The sequence below is a fragment of the Salvelinus fontinalis genome, chromosome 12 (assembly GCF_029448725.1).
Source record: "Salvelinus fontinalis isolate EN_2023a chromosome 12, ASM2944872v1, whole genome shotgun sequence".
Taxonomy (NCBI): domain Eukaryota; kingdom Metazoa; phylum Chordata; class Actinopteri; order Salmoniformes; family Salmonidae; genus Salvelinus; species Salvelinus fontinalis.
This window is the reverse complement of record NC_074676.1, coordinates 28,053,893-28,074,791: the sequence shown is the minus strand read 5'-3', so window position 1 is coordinate 28,074,791 and position 20,899 is coordinate 28,053,893. Positions and strand designations below refer to the sequence as shown.

Here is a 20,899-nt window from a genome sequence, read left to right as displayed (position 1 = left end):
CAATTTTAAAAAATGAAATACAGTATACCACAAAACACCATAGCGCTTTATTGCTATTATAAACTGGTTTCCAACATCATTGTCATACCTGTGGTATACGGTCTGATATACCACAGCTTTAAGCTGATCAGCATTCAGGGCTCGAACTACCCAGTTTATAATAATTAATAAACAGAAATGCATATCAGTAAAAACACTATAACTAATTGGTAGGTCTATCTTCACTTGTTACTTCTATGAACTTTCATTATCCTCCCTCTTCATGAAGGAGAGAAATTAGAAAATATCTTAAAAGACAGGTAACATAATTACAAGGTGTAACGGATGTGAAATGGCTAGCTAGTTAGCGGGTACGCGCTAATAGCATTTCAATCGGTTACGTCACTTGCTCTGAGACCTGAAGTAGGGTTTCCCCTTGCTCTGCAAGGGCCGTGGCCTTTGTGGAGCGATGGGTAACGATGCTTCGTGGGCGACCGTTGTTGATGTGTGCAGAGGGTCCCTGGTTCGCGCCCGAGGTCGGGGCGAGGGGACGGGGTAAAGTTATACTGTTACATTGATGCTGTTGACCCGGATCACTGGTTGCTGCGGAAAAGGAGGAGGTTGAAAGGGGGGTGAGTGTAACGGATGTGAAATGGCTAGCTAGTTAGCGGGTACGCGCTAATAGCATTTCAATCGGTTACGTCACTTGCTCTGAGACCTGAAGTAGGGTTTCCCCTTGCTCTGCAAGGGCCGTGGCTTTTGTGGAGCGATGGGTAACGACGCTTCGTGGGTGTCAGTTGTTGATGTGTGCAGAGGGTCCCTGGTTCGCGCCCGGGTCGGGGCGAGGGGACGCCGTAAAGTTATACTGTTACAAAGGCACAAGGCAATGTTTCTTAAAACTTCTTAAGGATTGGCGTACCGTCAACGGGACAGTTGTAAATCATGCAGCGCTTTATGTCAAGATCGCAGATTTGAGAGAAACAACAAATGTCGGTACATAGAAGTGTCTTATATCGGCTGAAAGCTTAAATTCTTGTTAATATAACTGCACTGTCCAATTTACAGTAGCTATTGCGAAAAAAATGCCATGCTATTGTTTGAGGAGAGCGCCTAACAACAAAACACTGTTTTCTTCGCAATAGGTTTGATAAATTCACCTCTGAAAGAAAGCAAAGAAAGGAATCTGTGAAAATCTCACCCTAAACGTTATTTCAACGAGTCAAATCACGTTCGTATTTATTCCTCAGAGTTCCTAGAAGGTAACAAGACTTCACTATTTCATTAGGGGTGTAGTATATCCTATAGGATACCATATTTGGTCAGAGAGTGACGCCTTCAAGGCACGCCTATGACGCGAGCGGCCATCACTTGAACAACTGTATCTTTGTCAAATGTATGTCGTAAAATGTAGCAACTAACCTTGTACGACAGCATGCCTTTTCATTTTGGACAAAAATTATAAGGATATTCAGAATTATGAAGTTATGAAAACTGGTTGTTTTGCAAATGTTGAACTTATAATATGGCTACTAATACTTGGAAAGCTAAAAGTCCAAGTATACAGATTTGACGATATTCTTGCAGAAAAATGGAATATGAATGCGAATCTCTCCTTCACGATTTGCCCAAATGTACCTGGGGACTTCACACTAAAAGTCTTGTTGTTCACTAATTTTTCAAGTTATCCATCTGACACTTTGCACATGCACTGCTGCCATCTTGTGGATACTATCAGAATTACAACCAGAGTGAAGGCTATAACTAAGCATTTCAAAGATGGTGATAGAAAAAGACTGGTTGTTTTTTTCTTTGTATTTTCTTCTACCAGATCTATTGTGTTATATTCGCCTACATTCAATTCACATTTCCACAAACTTCAAAGTGTTTCCTTTCTAATAGCACCAACAATATGCATATCCTAACCTACATGCAGTTAGATTTGGGTATGTCATTTAGGCGAAAATTGTAAAAAAATGGGGCTATCCCTAAGTTAAACTTACAGAAGGTAGAGAAATGTCTCCAAAAATAAATATGTGTTGATATTAGTTGGCAGGGGTCTTTGCTTCAACATGATTGTGTTTCGATGTATTTCTAATACCTTTTAATACTTTTTCTGGTAGATGTTTTCTAAGACTCCTTTTCCATCTGTTTGATCAGAAATCAAAGCCATTACTTATGCCACATTTTTAAGATGTTTGTTATTATAATTTTTTTATCTATGCCTTCATTTCCCAAAAATATAGACTCTCAGCTTTCATTTGACACCCAATTTGATATGCTCCGATGAACTTCACATGTTGGTGCTCGTGGAAATGATTATAAGCTTCTTTAGCAGGTGCCCTTTTGGAGGTGGGCAGGAAGGGAGCGGCAATACAACCTCTGACCCTTGTCGATCCATACATGGATTCTATTCTGAAGAGCTAAGGATTCTCTCTCTCCCCCCTCTCTTTCCCTAATATACAGTACCCCCCCCCCCCCCTATATGTAAAGAATTACAAAAAAACTGGATTCCATTATGTTACCAGCTAAAATATTGTAATCAGATTACAGATACTTTGAAAAACTAGATGATTACTTTTAAATTCAGAAAGGATGTTTGCTGTTTTCTCAATGACATTCAAATTAGCAAAAATTTGTTCCGCCTGAACAAGTCAGACGATAGGTCAGAGACCCCTATGATGACACACTAAATGTGTTTGGTGGGTCGTGGTAAAAGAGCAGGAATAGGCTTTGTACAGGCTACAGTCCAGGCTGTCTTCCAATGGTGCGACTGCTGTCGGCATCCAAAGATTATCCAACTTAAATAAACGCTTGGAGGTAAGGACAACAGCAGTGGTGTAGCATATGGGCGATACAGATATAACTTATTATTGATATCTAGGACACATAGCACATTGATGTGACTCACACTGCTGCTTTCTCATTTTGCTATTTTGTGGTTGTTGTGGATGGCTGTTCACAAATGTAGTCCTATACTGTAGGTCAGTGCCGGTCAGTGCCATTTGAGATTAGGGAGGACACTTTTTTTTAATGAACATGGCCTTATTTCTATTACAGCATATTGGATGACTGTCATTCATAATCCATTCAACTAACTCAAATGTAACATGCTACAACCTAGCCTTCAAATTAAAGTTTATAACGTAGGTGCACAGGTCGAGAGACAAATTGGTGTATTCAAGGTGACAGACAACGACACATTCAATAACGCCTAGGGTGTAATCATTAGTCCAAACAGTTGCAAACAAGAGTTTATATTGGACGAATTTAGGTAGGTTAATCCCCATTTGGTTACGTTTATAACAAACGTTTTCAACAGATTCGGCAGAATAAATACACCCATAATCACCCGAACACAGTTCACTTTAATAGCAGCCACATACAAACAGCATCATCACGTTGCTCGTTGTATAATTCCTTCTCCTCTCACATTTTCCCTTCACTTGTGGACTTCAGTGCACAACACAACAGACGCCTGTGGCCAGGCGAAAAAACCTTTCCAAGCCAAACCTTCATACCATAACCGCTAATCGCTACACACAGCCTATATCGTTCTCACCATATTAACTAACGTCATAGTCAACATAGTCAACAGCTACTAGAACTAACACGTTAGTAAACCCGCTACAATCACGGTACAGTGTACAGTCAGCAAGCAGTTTAGCAGTTACACCGGTGGGCCCCGGTGGCAATAAATTAATAAAACCTAAAGCTTACCTTGACTTGAAAGAGTTCCAGTGTTGGATAGCCTTAGCCAGCTAGCTAACATAAATGGCATTCCTCTCTGTTTGAGCTGGGTTTTGGAGTAGGCTAAATTAACTAGCTGCATTAGCTAGCTAAGTAAGTGAAAGTGAAAAAAATTCAACAAAATATAGCTAACTCGTTCTCTTTCTGCTGCTTCCCCTTAATTGTTGAATACATTAATTTGTTCAAAACTGTTCAACTATTGTCATTCTCTCTCTGAGTCAACTAATCACCACATTTTATGCACTGCAGTGCTAGATAGCCGTTGATTATGCTTGCAGTACTAGATTCATTCTATGGTCCTTTGATTGGGTGGACAGCATGTCAGTTCATGCTGCAAGAGCTCTGATAGGTTGGAGGACGTCCTCCGTAAGTCGTCATAATTACTGTGTAAGTCTTTGGATGGGGGTGAGAACCATGAGCCTCCTAAGTTTTCTACTAAAGCCAATGTACCCATAGGTACCCAAAATAGCTGTCCTCTGGCTACACCTTGGTGCTTCCCCAGAGAGTGCTGTTGAGGCTACTGTAGACCTTAATTGCAAAACAGTGAGTTTTAATCAGTTATTTGGTGACATGAATATATATTTAGTATAGTTTTATCTAAAAAGGATAACTTTCTGAAATTCACTGAGTAGGATGGTCCTCCCCTTCCTCTGAGGAGGAGTCTCCACTGCTATATGTGTATTTTAACCCTATAATGGTTGAATTGAAGAAGTTTAAGCTGCCCATCAATCAATGTTTTTGCGACGAGGGATGTATTCATTTACAGAAATCGTTTACCATTTAAGAACCAAACGGAAGCAAACAGAGCAAAACTAAAGTTTCTATTGGACTAATTCAGGTAGATCCCTCCCCGTTTCGTTCAGTTCACCTCCTCTTAAGAAACAGTTTGCAAAATATCGGCATAATGAATAGGCTACGCCTCAGTGGACAGCCAATGAAAAATGCTCTCTTGCAACATCTGTATAGAGTGGATCCCAGCCTATGGAATACAAGTTTGAGGGAGTTACTTCTTTCTAAATCTAATTCGTGCTGATAAAAAAACTAGAATAATCCATAGGCCTAACGGACATATGCTGAAACACACACACTTTTGATAGACTTAAACAGCTGCAAATTATTGAGAGATCAAGCGTCACCAACAAAAAATTTAAACAATACGCCTATAGCAAATGCAGCATATGCAGCATACATTTCGGTAGTGCTCAAAGCATGAAATTCCCAAAGCAAAATTTCTTCAACTTGAAGCAGTCCTCCATGACAACAAAATCATAAAAAACAGAGTAGGCTAATTAGGTCTTAGTTTTTGGGTTATGCTCAGGTAAAACAATTTGGCTAATCTATATTTCCAAGTCCTATTCTTGAATATCAAGGGGTATTAATTGAATCGGAATGACTGGAAATCTGACGGACTGTTGTTTTTAATGTAAAGATATAGCCTAATCATATTATTATCTGTAGTAGAAAGCAATGGGTTAGAAGACAGCTAAACTTAGCAAAAAAAGAAATGTCCTTTTTTCAGGACCCTGTCTTTCAAAGATAATTTGTAAAAATCAAAATAACTTCACAGATCTTCATTGTAAAGGGTTTAAAACACTGTTTCCCATGCTTACAGAGGGTAGGCAATTAAGGTCACAGTTATGAAAACTTAGGACACTTAAGAGGCCTTTCTACTGACTCTGAAAAACACCAAAAGAAAGATGCCCAGTGTCCCTGCTCATCTGCGTGAACGTGCCATAGGCATGCTGCAAGGAGACATGAGGACTGCAGATGTGGCCAGGGTAATACATTTCAATGTCTGTACTGTGAGACACCTAAGACAGCGTTACAGGGAGACAGGACGGACAGCTGATCGTCCTCGTAGTGGCAGACCACGTGTAACAACACCTGCACAGGATCAGTACAACCGAACATCACACCTGCGGGACAGGTACAGGATGGCAACAACAACTGCCCGAGTTACAACAGGAACGCACAATCCCTCCATCAGTGCTCAGACTGTCCGCAATAGGCTGAGAGAGGCTGGACTGAGGGCTTGTAGGCCTGTTGTAACCTGGGACCTGTTGTAGGTCCTTACAAGACATCACCGGCAACAAAGTCGCCTATGGGCACAAACCCACCGTAGCTGGACCAGACAGGGCTGGCAAAAAGCGCTCTTCACTGACGAATCGCGGTTTTGTCTCACCAGGGGGGATGGTCGGATTCGCGTTCATCGTCGAAGGAATGAGCGTTACACCGAGGCCTGTACTTTGGAGCGGGATCGATTTGAAGGTGGAGGGTCCGTCATGGTCTGGGGCGGTGTGTCACAGCATCATCGGACTGAGCTTGTTGTCATTGTAGGCAATCTCAACGCTGTGCATTACAGGGAACACATCAAATCAAATCAAATCTTATTTGTCACATACACATGGTTAGCAGATGTTAATGCGAGTGTATTGAAATGCTTGTGCTTCTAGTTCCGACAATGCAGTAATAACCAACAAGTAATCTAACCTAACAATTCCACAACTACTACCTTATACACACAAGTGTAAAGGGATAAAGAATATGTACATACAGATATATGAATGAGTGAGGGTACAGAACGGCATAGGCAAGATGTAGTAGATGGTATAGAGTACAGTCTATACATATGAGATGAGTAATGTAGGGTATGTAAACATAAAGTGGCATAACTTAAAGTGGCTAGTGATACATGTATTACATAAAGATGGCAAGATGCAGTAGATGATATAGAGTACAGTATATACATATACGTATGAGATGAGTAATGTAGGGTATATAAACATTATATTAAGTGGCATTGTTTAAAGTGGCTAGTGATACATTTTTACATAATTTCCATCAATTCCCATTATTAAAGTGGCTGAAGTTGAGTCAGTATGTTGGCAGCGGCCACTAAATGTTAGTGGTGGCTGTTTAACAGTCTGATGGCCTTGAGATAGAAGCTGTTTTTCAGTCTCTCGGTCCCTGCTTTGATGCACCTGTACTGACCTCGCCTTCTGGATGATAGCGGGGTGAACAGGCAGTGGCTCGGGTGGTTGTTGTCCTTGATGATCTTTATGGCCTTCCTGTGGCATCGGGTGGTGTAGGTGTCCTGGAGGGCAGGTAGTTTGCCCCCGGTGATGCTTTGTGCAGACCTCACTACCCTCTGGAGAGCCTTACGGTTGTGGGCGGAGCAGTTGCCATACCAGGCGGTGATACAACCCGACAGGATGCTCTCGATTGTGCATCTGTAGAAGTTAATGAGTGCTTTTGGTGACAAGCCGAATTTCTTCAGCCTCCAGAGGTTGAAGAGGCGCTGCTGCGCCTTCTTCACAACGCTGTCTGTGTGGGTGGACCAATTCAGTTTGTCCGTGATGTGTACACAGAGGAACTTAAAACTTTACACCTTCTCCACTACTGTCCCGTCGATGTGGATAGGGGGGTGCTCCCTCTGCTGTTTCCTGAAGTCCACAATCATCTCCTTTGTTTTGTTTACGTTGAGTGTGAGGTTATTTTCCTGACACCACACTCCGAGGGCCCTCACCTCCTCCCTGTAGGCCGTCTCGTCGTTGATGGTAATCAAGCCTACCACTGTAGTGTCGTCAGCAAACTTGATGATTGAGTTGGAGGCGTGCATGGCCACGCAGTCGTGGGTGAACAGGGAGTACAGGACAGGGCTCAGAACGCACCCTTGTGGGGCCCCAGTGTTGAGGATCAGCGGGGTGGAGATGTTGTTACCTACCCTCACCACCTGGGGGCGGCCCGTCAGGAAGTCCAGGACGGGGTCGAGACCCAGGGTCTTGAGCTTGATGACGAGTTTGGAGGGTACTATGGTGTTAAATGCTGAGCTGTAGTCGATGAACAGCATTCTCACATAGGTATTCCTCTTATCCAGATGGGTTACGGCAGTGTGCAGTGTGGTTGCGATTGCGTTGTCTGTGGACCTATTGGGTCGGTAAGCAAATTGGAGTGGGTCTAGGGTGTCAGGTAGGGTGGAGGTGATATGGTCCTTGACTAGTCTCTCAAAGCACTTCAGATGACGGAAGTGAGTACTACGGGGCGGTAGTCGTTTAGCTCAGTTACCTTAGCTTTCTTGGGAACAGGAACAATGGTGGCCCTCTTGAAGCATGTGGGAACAGCAGACTGGGATAAGGATTGACTGAATATGTCCTTAAACACACCAGCCAGCTGGTCTGCGCATGCTCTGAGGACGCGGCTGGGAATGCCGTCTGGGCCTGCAGCCTTGCGAGGGTTAACGCGTTTAAATGTTTTACTCACCTCGGCTGCAGTGAAGGAGAGCCCGCAGGTTTTGGTAGCGGGCCGTGTCAGTGGCACTGTATTGTCCTCAAAGCGAGCAAAAAAGTTATTTAGTCTGTCAGGGAGCAAGACATCCTGATCCGCGACGGGGCTGGTTTTCTTTTTGTAATCCGTGATTGACTGTAGACCCTGCCACATACCTCTTGTGTCTGAGCTGTTGAATTGCGACTCTACTTTTTCTCTATACTGGCACTTAGCTTATTTGATTGCCTTGTGGAGGGAATAGCTACACTGTTTGTATTCGGTCATGTTTCCGGTCACCTTGCCCTGGTTAAAAGCAGTGGTTCGCGCTTTCAGTTTCACGCGAATGCTGACATCAATCCACGGTTTCTGGTTTGGGATTGTTTTAATCGTTGCTGTGGGTACGACATCGTCAATGCACTTTCTAATGAACTCGCTCACCGAATCAGCGTATTTGTCAATGTTGTTGTTGGACGCAATGCGGAACATATCCCAATCCACGTGATCGAAGCAGTCTTGAAGCGTGGAATCAGATTGGTCGGACCAGCGATGAACAGACCTGAACGCGGGAGCTTGCTGTTTTAGTTTCTGTTTGTAGGCTGGAAGCAACAAAATGGAGTCGTGGTCAGCTTTTCCGAAAGGAGGGCGGGGGAGGGCCTTATATGCGTCGCGGAAGTTAGTATAACAATGATCCAAGGTTTTACCAGCCCTGGTAGCACAAACGATATGCTGATAGAATTTAGGGAGTTTTGTTTTCAGATTAGCCTTGTTAAAATCCCCAGCTATGATGAATGCAGCCTCAGGGTGTGTGGTTTCCAGGTTACATAAAGTCAGATAAAGTTCGTTCAGGGCCATCGATGTGTCTGCTTGGGGGGGAATATATACGGCTGTGATTATAATCGAAGAGAATTCTCTTGGTAGATAATGCGGTTGACATTTGATTGTGAGGAATTCTAAATCAGGTGAACAGAATGACTTGAGTTCCTGTATGTTGTTATGATCACACCACGTCTCGTTAATCATAAGGCATACACCCCCGCCCCTCTTCTTACCAGAAAGATGTTTGTTTCTGTCGGCGCGATGCGTGAAGAAACCAGCTGGCTGCACCGACTCCGTTAGCGTCTCTCGAGTGAGCCATGTTTCCATGAAGCAAAGAACGTTACAATCTCTGATGTCTCTCTGGAATGAAACCCTTGCTCGGATTTCATCAACCTTGTTGTCAAGAGACTGGACATTGGCGAGTAGTATGCTAGGGAGTGGAGCGCGATGTGCCCGTCTCCGAAGCCTGACCAGAAGCCAGCTTCGTTTGCCCCTTTTACGGCGTCGTTGTTTAGGGTCGCCGGCTGGGATCAGATCCATTGTACTGGGTGGAAGGCAAAACACAGGATCCGCTTCGGGAGAGTCATATTCCTGGTTGTAACGATGGTGAGTTGACGTTGCTCTTATATTCAGTAGTTCCTCCCGACTGTATGTAATGAAACCTAATATTACCTGGGGTACCAATGTAAGGACCAATGTCCTTACCACATCCTCCTCCCTCATGTGGTATCCTTCCTGCAGGCTCATCCTGACATGACCATCCAGCATGTCAATGCCACCAGCCATACTGCTTGTTCTGTTCGTGATTTCCTGCAAGACAGGAATGTCAGTGTTCTGCATTGGCCAGCGAAGAGCCCGGATCTCAATCCCATTGAGGACGTCTGAGACCTGTTGGATCGGAGGGTGAGGGCTAGGACCATTCCCCTCAGAAATGTCTGAGAACTTGCAGGTGCCTTGGTGGAAGAGTGGGGTAACATCTCACAGCAAGAACTGCACAATCTGGTGCAGTCCATGAGGAGGAGATGCACTGCAGTACTTAATGCAGCTGGTGGCCACACCAGATACTGACAGTTACTTTGGATTTTGATCCCCCCTTTGTTCAGGGACACATTATTCCATTTCTGTTAGTCACATGTCTGTGGAACTTGTTCAGTTTATGTCTCAGTTGTTGAATCTTGTTATGTTCATACAAATATTTACACATGTTAGGTTTGCTGGAAGTAAACACAGTTGACAGTGAGAGGACGTTTCTTTTTTTGCTGAGTTTATATAACCAAACCCATAAAGTAAAATGCAACATAAATTTATTGCCAACTGTGTATAAACTGTAACATTGATTCATCCTGCAATATGTCGTTCAATTGGTTATATTCATTTTTGTCTTGTATTGCCTCTTCATAAGCAGGTTGATATTTATTTGGATGAGTCTTGTCTTTGCTAGCATCAAAGTAAAAATGTATTATATTGTAAAAATGTATTGAATTTTCTTTTCGATTTTTTGTCTTAAAGTAAATATTCACCAATTTTGAATGTTATATTGTGTTAGTGCATCTCTGAGAGATGTTCTATTGATTCCCAGGGTAATTTCTTGTTTTCATGTCTTCATGTGTATCTGTTCAAGCAGGCAGAAATCCGTCCGGTATGATATAGCACCGTGATGAAGTCTCTCTCACTACACAGAAAGTGAATAGGAATATGACTTTTAGATCTCAGAAATCATACATGTCAGATTTCAACACTGGCCGATGTCATAACGTAGGAGGTTGTCTTCTCGAGAATGAGCCATTGATCATATTTTTTACGATATTCCAACCTCGAGAAATGTGTAGTTTAACAGAAAATCCACCACATTTCTCCTATTTGTCTGCCTCTTCAGTCCAAGGTGCATTGCATGGTGCCGTTGCATGGCCATTGTGAATGTCAGACCCCACTCTGCGAGGCACATCGATCTGCAGGTTGAACATGTTAAGATTGTAGACTCCTAAATTGATAAGTGATTTTACAGCTACTGTAGCTACTTCACATGCTGATATTTACTTTGGTATTATTGTGTGTTGCAGAGAGCATTGCATTATGGGTTTTGTAGTCGACTTGAGCTGGAACAGATTTCCACCAAGATTTTTACATGTTGCCACCAACTTTATTATAATGACAAAATTAAACATTTGTTCACAAAAAAGAGTTCTCACATATTAGTGTTAGCAGTGTGTAGCAGATTACATTTAGAAAGTAATCTCTCTCTCTATGTGTGTGTTTAGCATCTCTCTCTCGTTAAAACAGCCACACAACATTTCCCAGGAGAGGAGGGTAAAAATAGCACGAACTGAGCTTGTTCCATACATCAAATAACAAGGATTCTCTTTAACTATGTGCTTTTGGCAGCTGTGGTCCTTTTCACAGTGATTAGCTGTTTTTCCCTCTGAAAAATAAATAGTTAGATTTCACCATTGCGAAGCTTACTCATGAACCCACAGGAAAAAGCCCATATTCCTCTAGGTAAAACAAAACCAAGGACAAGTCACTGGTTTTAGAACAGAAAATGATTTGGTAAATGTAAAGGGAACTTGCATTTACAGGATTGTTGGGTGTCCGTGCAAAAGTGTTACACACTCTTAAATTGCAAGAGATACAATTAACTTTGGTGTATTGACCATGTAGCGTATCTACTGTGTTAGTAACAAACATACACAGAGAATAGTTAACTATTTTTAATTTTTAAATATGAAAGAATTTAACAACTCATTGATTGAGAGAATGAGGGAAAATTGCAATAGTTATCTGTCCCAAAACACAGGCACTCATCCTGCTTGCTAACTGCATGCTCTCTCTCTCACACACACACACACACACACACACACACACACACACACACACACACACACACACACACACACACACACACACACACACACACACACACACACACACACACACACACACACACACACACACACACACACACACACACCAGAAAATACAAGAAGATGGCCATCTGGCTGATATGAAAACGGTCCTTTTTAAGTTGTCTCCTTGTTCGTTTTCTTCTGTCTTGTCAAAGGCTCCAAGAGACGACAGCAGAACAAACAAGTGACAGAGGGAATGAGGGAAGCGCTGGCACCAAACAAAACGCTGTACTAGCCTGGAAATGAACCAACACCCAAATAACCCACAACACTGGGCAGGGTGGCTACCTTACTGAGAGGGCACAGACAACATGATAACAGATCAGTTTAACAAACAAAAACACACTTACCATCCTTATCAGCTCTCCGGAAAATCTGTTAAGACAAAACAGGAGCTCTGCATTAGCGAAGGGACTAGTCACGTGACAAGTATCAAAACATAAAACATGATAGAATATGGCAAAAAAGGTCAATTATGCCATAACGCCTAAAAAGATACTGGCTACAGACACAGAGACAGTAAATAAGCCTGCCTGAATGGCTAGTTAAGAGTAAGAGTAAGTGAAAACCCAGTGTAGTCATGTTTAAAAAAGCCTGACCACATTGTGCACTCATGTGTGTAATAGCATAGTTAAGGCTGCAGGGTAGAGGAAGAAAAAGCATTCGTTTGTCACTGGAAAAGCAGTATTCACACCAGTTTAAAACACTAATACACTTTCTGTAACCATTGTTATATCTGGTGGGGGATACATATTAATGTGTTGTTTCTTTTGAAAGCGGTGAGTGCATTTCATCCATGAATGAGCTTAACAGTATGAAATACTGCGTATACTGTAGGTGTTTGTCCTTTGTGCGTTTGTTGATACTATCTTTTTGCTTCGCCAGATTGATGAGCACTTGAGCAGTTTTAATAAAACAAATCAGGGGTAAATAATTGACCATGCACATTGGGAAAAGCTCCATAGAAAACTGACAGGAGGCCTGTCAATGTGGTCCAATGAGTGAATAAACCGTGAAAGGTAAAAGAAAGTAAAAGACAATGAACAGGTGACTAAGAGAGCACACCATATATTACTACGGCTTTATTATGTGACTGCAGATGATTGAAGCCTTTATAACAAGTCTGTGCCATGTTTATGTTTGGCATCTGAGGGTGAAGTAAGCTGAGCAAAACGTCTTGGGAACGATTTCAGATCAATACCACAATCTTCCACTCCACCTGAAAGGCACTGCTAGAGCACTATTGAAATCATTTAGAAGTGATGGTGTTTGCTGAGCTTAATCGTTCATATCTTCTGCTATCGGATAATTGCTTTGCGATACAAAGATAAGGAAAAGGAGATAATTTTGAGATCAAACACAAGAGGTGGATGAAATAGTCAGGTTTGAGAGAGAGAGAGAGAGAGAGAGAGAGAGAGAGAGAGAGAGAGAGAGAGAGAGAGAGAGAGAGAGAGAGAGAGAGAGAGAGAGAGAGAGAGAGAGAGAAGGATTGGGGAAATTAGATGGGGAGAGAGAAAGAATTGCAGGTTGACATTTATTGGGATGAGTTGTCCTGGAGGCAGAACTGAGCGATTACCGCTAGATGGGCCAATTGCAAAGTCAAAATTGGCTTCATTTTAGATTAGGGTTAGGCATTAGGGTTAGCAGTGTGGTTAATGTTAGGGTTAAGGTTAGGTTTAAAATCAGATTTTATGACTTTGTGGCTGTGCCAGTTAGTGACCACTCTGCAGAACTGCCTCAAGAACAAGATTCATGATGTAAAATGCTAATGTGCAAAATAAATACAGGTACCTACTCTCCAGAAAGACTCATCCTCACTGACATGATTAGAAAAGGTGCATTAAAATATTACATATCATGCTAAATGTAAACCACAATTAAAGCAACAGAAGTGGGGAATAATATGATAAAAGTGGCAGACGTGTGTGTATAAAATTGGCCAATTTTGTGTTGAGGGGCTTGTCTGATCATCCATTTGTCAGGCCTACCAGCATGGTGTCACATAATGTAGGTGACCCAATTTCACTTCGTTTCAGATTAAAAAAAACATATTTGACAAAAAAAGGGGACAAACACCAAATGCACACACTGCTCCTCTAAAATATATAGAATGAAAACGACATCAAAGAGTATCAGTTACTAAGACAAGTATAAAACAACTAGAGCAGCTCAGTTCCCAGGGGCCATTTGCTACTGTCTTATCCAGCGGTTGGAACTGGTTCAGGGAACAGAACTGAAAACCGTAAAATATGTTTTTCAGAGGAACAGAACCGAGAATGAAAGTGATCAATCCTGTTCAAGAACAGAACGGTTATTATGCAGCCTACTCAGCCTACTCAATCACTTTTTATAGCTACTGTTACTACAGGCCCCCTGGGCCATATACAGCATCCCTCTCTGAGTTCCCTGAAATCCTATCGGACCTTGTAGTCATGGAAGATAATATTCAAATTTTTGGTGACTTCAATATTCACATGGAAAAGTGCACAGAACCAATCCATAAGGCTTTCAGAGACATCATCGACTCAGTGGGTTTTGTCCAACTTGTCTCCGGACCTACGCATTGCCACAGTCATACCCTGGAATACATATTGTGGATCTAAATGTTTTTCCTCATATTCTTGGACTATCGGAACACCATCTTATTACGTTTGCAATTGCAAGAAATAATCTGCTCAGACCCCAACCAGGGATTATAAAAAGCTGCACTTTAAATTCTCGAACAACCCAAAAATTCCTAGATGACCTTCCAGACTTCTTCCACCTACCCAAGGATGTCGGAGTAAAAAAATCAGTTAACCACCTAACCAAGGATCTAAATTTAACCTTGTGTAATATCCTCTAAAAACAAAAAACATTTGTCACAAGAAATTAGCTCCCTGGTATACAGAAATACCCGAGCCCTGAAGCAAGCGCCCAGAAAATTGGAACGGAAATGACGCTGAATAAAAATAATCCAAAATGTATTTTTGATACAGTCACAACGCTAACTAAAAAGCAGCATTCCCCAAGTCCAAGAGAAGATGGCCTTCACTTTTACAGTGATGAATTCATGAACTTCTTCGACAAAAAGATCATGATCATTAGAAAGCAAATTGCGGATTCCTCTTTGAATCTGCGTATTTCTCCAAAACTCAGTTGTCTTGAGTTTACACAGAACTGCCAGGACCTAAGATAAATGGAGACACTCAAGTTTTTTAATCCTGTATCTCTTGACACATTCACAAACCTTCCATCTGCCTACTGGACCCTATTCCAACTAAACTACTGAAAGAGTTACTTCCTGTTCTTGACCCTCCTATGTTGAACATAATAAACGCCTCCCTATCCTCCGGATGTGTACCAAACTCACTAAAAGTGGCAGTAATAAAGCCTCTCCTGAAAAAGCCAAACCATGACCTGGAAAATTAAAATTAAAAAAAATCTGCCTACACTACTGGTCAAAAGTTTTAGAACACCTACTCATTCAAGGGTTTTTCTTAATTTTTACTATTTTCTACATTGCACTGTAGAATAATAGTGAAGACATCAAAACTATGAAATAACACATATGGAATCATGTAGTAACCAAACAAGTGTTAAATAAATCAAAATATATTTTATATTTGAGATTCTTCAAATAGCCACCCTTTGCTTTGCTGTACTGTAAGTTGCTCTGGATAAGACTGTCTGCTAAATTACTAAAATGTAAATGTAAATTGTCTTCAGTCTCCAAGTCCAGAACAGACTATGGGAGGCGCACAGTACTACAGAGAGCCATGACTGCATGGAACTTTATTCCACATCAGCATACCACCCTGCATACCACTACTGGCTTGCTTCTGAAGCTAAGCAGGGTTGGTCCTGGTCAGTCCCTGGATGGGAGACCAGATGCTGCTGGAAGTGGTGTTGGAGGGCCAGTAGGAGGCACTCTTTCCTCTGGTCTAAAAAATATCCCAATGCCCCAGGGCAGTGATTGGGGACACTGCCCTGTGTAGGGTGCCGTCTTTCGGATGGGACGTGAAACGGGTGTCCTGACTCTCTGAGGTCATTAAAGATCCCATGGCACTTATCGTAAGAGTAGGGGTGTTAACCCCGGTGTCCTGGCTAAATTCCCAATCTGACCCTCAAACCATCATGGTCACCTAATAATCCCCAGTTTACAATTGGCTCATTCATCCCCCTCCTCTCCCCTGTAACTATTCCCCAGGTCGTTGCTGCAAATGAGAACGTGTTCTCAGTCAACTTACCTGGTAAAATAACGGTAAAATAAAAAATAAAAAGGAATGCGTCATGCAAGCAGTAAAATCAGATTTAAAAAACAGATAAAAATACACCTTATGGAACAGGGACTGTGAAGAGACACACACACAGGCATGGACACACACATACACACACACATGATAACATACGCACTATACACACACACACACACATGGATTTTGTGGTGTAGATATGTGGTAGTAGAGTGGCGATCCATAAAAAATACAAATACAACAGAAAACAATACAGATGAGCTTTGAGGTTTACAGTAAATAGAGGAAAGTGACCTATTCTGTACAGTTCAGCAGAGCATTAGCCAAAACGATTCATGTGATAAACTGAGAACACCAAATGAGAATGTCTTGGCAAAGAGAAAAAGAACGGAGGTGTCATGGGGATGGATGGAGACTTGAGTAACATGCAAGGCAGAATTAAGCATTAAGAAGCAGGTAATAATGAGAGACAGAGGAAAAGAATGAGAGACATGACAAACAATAAGCAAGAACATTTGTGAGAAAGAGCGAGGCACAGAATGGTAGGAACAGGGCAAGAGAGAGAGAGGCAGCGTTCTCCCTGACTTTTTTCCTCATTAAGAATGGATGGATCTGTTTTCCCTAGGCAGTCGCTGCTGTGTGGAGGAGGGGTGTGGAGGAGAGAAGAATGGAGAATAATGGGGCTGTAAGAAATACTGTACAAACAACAGCTACTGTGAGTTTTCTCTTCTAATCAGATGGGTTTTCAATACTCACATACCTTTAAATATACAGTAGGTCCTGGAAGTCTAAAGTTTTTGCTATAACGAGTTAGAATACCTAATGAAGCTGTAGACCATACTATTTACCAAGAGAGTTGTCATCTATATTTTTCGTAGCTGCCCACCACAAACCAATGCTGGCATTAAGACCACACTCAACACAAGCAATAAGCAAACAAGAACATGTACATTCAGAGGAAGAGTTTCTCGTGGCCGGGGATTTTAATGCAGGGAAACTGAAATCCTCATTTTCTACCAGCATGTCACCTGTGCAACCAGAGGTGACACACTCTAGATCACCTTTACTCCACACACAGAAACACATACAAGGCCCTACCTCAACCTCCCTTTGGAAAATCAGACCATAACTCTATCCTCCTGCTTACAAGCAAAACCTCAAAACAGGTAGTACCAGTAACTATCTTGCACTGACTCTATGCACACTCACTGGACTCACAAACTCACACATACTTACACTGACACCCCAACACACACCCTACATACGGCCACACACACATAACATGTGCAAACATGCATAGTGACACCACACACACTTTCACACTCACCACATACCATGCATTCAGACCCCTTGACTTTTCCCACATTTTGTTAGGTTACAGCTTTATTCCATGTATAAAATAAAATAAATCTTCATCAATCTACACACAATACCTCATAATGACAAAGCGAAAACAGGTTTTTAGAAATATTGGCACATTTATTAAAAATAAAAAACAAATACCTTATTTACATAAGTATTCAGACCCTTTGCTATGAGACTTGAACTTGAACTCAGGTGCATCCTTTCCATTGATCATCCAACAGATGGTTCTTCACCTTGATTGTAGTCCACCTGTGGTAATTCAATTGATTGGACATGCTTTTGAAAGGCACACACAGAGAAAAAACCAAGCCATGAGGTCGAATAAATTGTCCGTAGAGCTCCGATACAGGATTGTGTCGAAGCACAGATCTGGGGAAGGATACCAAAAAATATCTGCAGCATTGAAGGTCCCCAAGAACACAGTGGCCTCCATCATTCTTAAATGGAAGAAGTTTGGAACCACCAAGACTCTTCCTAGAGTTACTCTGTAGAGATGGGAGAACCTTCCAGAAGGACAACCATCTTAGCAGCACTCCACCAATCAGGCCTTTATGGTTGTGGCCAGACAGAAGCCATTCCTCAGATTTTTTTTTTTTTACCTTTATTTAACTAGGCAAGTCAGTTAAGAACAAATTCTTATTTTCAACGACAGCCTAGGCACAGTGGGTTAACTGCCTTGTTCAGGGCAGAACGACAGATTTTTACCTCGTCAGCTCAGGGTTTTGATGTTGCAACCTTTCGGTTACATGTCCTAACACTCTAACCACTAGGCTACCTGCCGCCCCAGTTAGTAAAAGGCACATGAAAGCCCGATTGGAGTTTGCCAAAAGGCACCTAAAGACTCTCAGACCATGAGAAACAAGATTCTCTGGTCTGATGAAACCAAGATTGAACTCTTTGGCCTAAATGCCAAGCATCACATCTGGAAGAAACCTGGCACCATCCATACGGTGAAGCATGGTGGTGGCAGCATCATGATGTGGGGATGTTTTTCCCATCGGCAGGGACTGGGAGACTAGTTAGGATCGAGGGAAAGATGAACGGAGCAAAGTACTGAGAGATCCTTGATGAAAACCTGCTCCAGAGCACTCCGGACCTCACACTGGGACAAAGATTCACCTTCCAACAGGACAACGACCCTAAGCACACAGCCAAGTCATCGCAGGAGTGGCTCCAGGAAAAGGCTCTGATTGTCCTTGAGCCTGGACTTAAACCCAATTGAGCATCTCTGGAGAGACCTGAAAATAGCTATGCAGATCTGCAGAGAAGAATGGGCGAAACTCCCTGAATACAGGTGTGCCAAGCTTGTAGCGTCATTCCCAAGAAGACTCAATGCTGTAATCGCTGGCAAAGGTGCTTCAACAAAGTACTGAGTAAAAGGGTCTGAATACTTATGTAAATGTGATATTTCAGTTTTTTATTTTTATTTTAATTTCTAAAAACCTGTTTTTGCATTGTCATTATGGGGTATTGTGTGTAGATTGCTGAGGATTTAAAAAAAATCTATTTTAGAATTAGGCTGTAACGTAACAAAATGTGGAAAAAATCAAGGGGTCTGAATACTTTCCGAATGCACTGTAAACTGCTGCTACTGTCTATTAACTATCCTGTTCACTTTATCCCTACCTATATGTACATACAGTAGCTCCCTCAATTACCACGTACCCCTGCACATCGATTCGGTAGTGGTACTCCCTGTAAATTGACACATTATTTTATTTTTTACTCGTTATTGTTATTCACTGTGTATTTATTCATATTTTTGTTTTTTATCTTTAACTCTGCATTGTTGGAAAATAACACGTAAGTAAGCATTTCACTGTTCTACACCAGCATGTGACAAATATATATATATATTTTTTTAATCCTGGCACATAGCAAGCAATAAATAATATTAATTAATACTATATGTTTGTCCTTCAAAAAGAGATAACATGCAATTAAAGCAAGTAGTAAAGTTTGGTATGGCTGAGGCTAAAAACGGTGCAAATGACAACAACATTTACATTTCATGGCCAATACTCCAACTAAAATCTTCTGTAAATGTCACTTGCTGGATCTATATGGACAGTTTAATTAAAAACCTTCAATCATCACCTCTAAGTCACTCACAGAGCTAGAATGTCCTAGAGCAGAGCCCATGTGACAACAATTTTGGACCCCCTTGTGGCCCCCCTAAATGTGGAGTATGAAATAATTTTTACATAACAAATTGTTGCTATCGTTCTTTTTTTACATCCGTTATTAGACAGTGGCAACGATGATGATTATGAACATGGTCTTTTGCCTGCTAATGCCAGCAATGCAGTGAAGAAAACAATGACAACAATAACGTCCAATGTAACTGGCCCCTCTAACAGTACAACTGGCCCCTCTAACAGTACAGCTGGCCCCTCTAACAGTACAACTGGCCCCCGCTTGCCCCCCCCCCCCCCCCCCCGAGTTGAAATGGTCTAGAACCACCACTGGGCCTACCCAGTCCAAACCTGGACGACGCCCTACGGGACTCCCAATCACTGCCGGATGTGATACATATTCTAGGATGTATAGCCTATAAACACCACTCAAAGCCAATATGGGGGGGACGTAACTCTGAGTAGCCCATTTGATTTGTTTATGGGTGCTTAGAATTATTCCACTATTTATGGAAAATATGGGCCAGATAGGCCTACTGATTACAGAGAAACTTTATTTTCAAGATATTTATAGTGAGTGCATGTGTATTCAGAGAAGCTAGAATTAAGGTACAGTATTTGCACAACATTGAGGATGATCTTTGCGCGTAAGTGCGCACTGAATTAAAATGGGACTTTCTCCCGCAAACTATTCCACCTCAGCCACCATATTAACGAATCATTTGCAGGTAAGATAACTTAGCGATACCTACATCCAATATAACAGAGATGCCTTTCCGTGGCTCTGGTGCGAAGAACTGCTCTTGGGCAACCGACGCCTCCTCCTTCGTGTATTCCCGGGTAGAGATGCTTTTGTTGTCGCTCATCTTGGTGACTATCCAGCGGACGAGCCCGTCAATTGCACCGGGCTGGGCGCCGCTGTTTCCGGACTGTGCAGCCGTTGCTGACTCGCTGTCCTGGTCCACGGGTTTTGGTTGCTCTTTGCTGTCCTGAGCCCGGAGTTTCGGTTGTTCTTTTTGGAGCAGTTTGTGGACACCGTCCCTGCAGTAGCGCGCTGCTTGCTCACACATCCTTTTGCACCGGAGCGTTCATGCTGAGCGCTATGGGGCCAATCCCTCCCTCCCCTCTTACATCATCATCGACCCTCCGAACATCTCCGAAAACACACCTCTCCTCAACATCACTTCAAACTTTAAGAGGGTTAGTGGACTATTCCAGGTGACTGTCTATTGATGCCGTGGTAATATTCGATTAGACTAATCAGCATCTTGCCTGATACAGGTCTACTTGCTTAAATATATGAGAAGTTATTGTATATGTAGAAGTTATTGTAAAGGAATGTAAGTAAACGTGTTGAGAGACATTGTATAAAGTGGACTGAAGCACCATGAATTAAGTTAAAGAAAAGTATATGAGTCCTTTCAACACTACCTCTAACAGACCTCTATCAGTTTTG

The 20,899-nt window shown here is 42.1% G+C and overlaps 1 protein-coding gene across 2 annotated transcripts in view; it reads right to left on the bottom strand.

Moving 5' to 3' along the window:
• LOC129867085 (N-terminal EF-hand calcium-binding protein 2-like) overlaps positions 1-20,576 on the bottom strand; it is a 132,983-nt gene extending 112,407 nt beyond the window's left edge. For both annotated transcript variants that reach the window (XM_055940246.1, XM_055940247.1), the window contains exons 1-2: positions 20,196-20,576; positions 12,059-12,083 (exon numbers count right to left, since the gene is read on the bottom strand). In XM_055940246.1, the coding sequence (XP_055796221.1) occupies positions 12,059-12,083; positions 20,196-20,513 (343 nt within the window). In that variant the 5' untranslated portion in view covers positions 20,514-20,576. The remainder of the gene's footprint in view (positions 1-12,058; positions 12,084-20,195) is intronic.
• Positions 20,577-20,899: the final 323 nt, after the last annotated feature.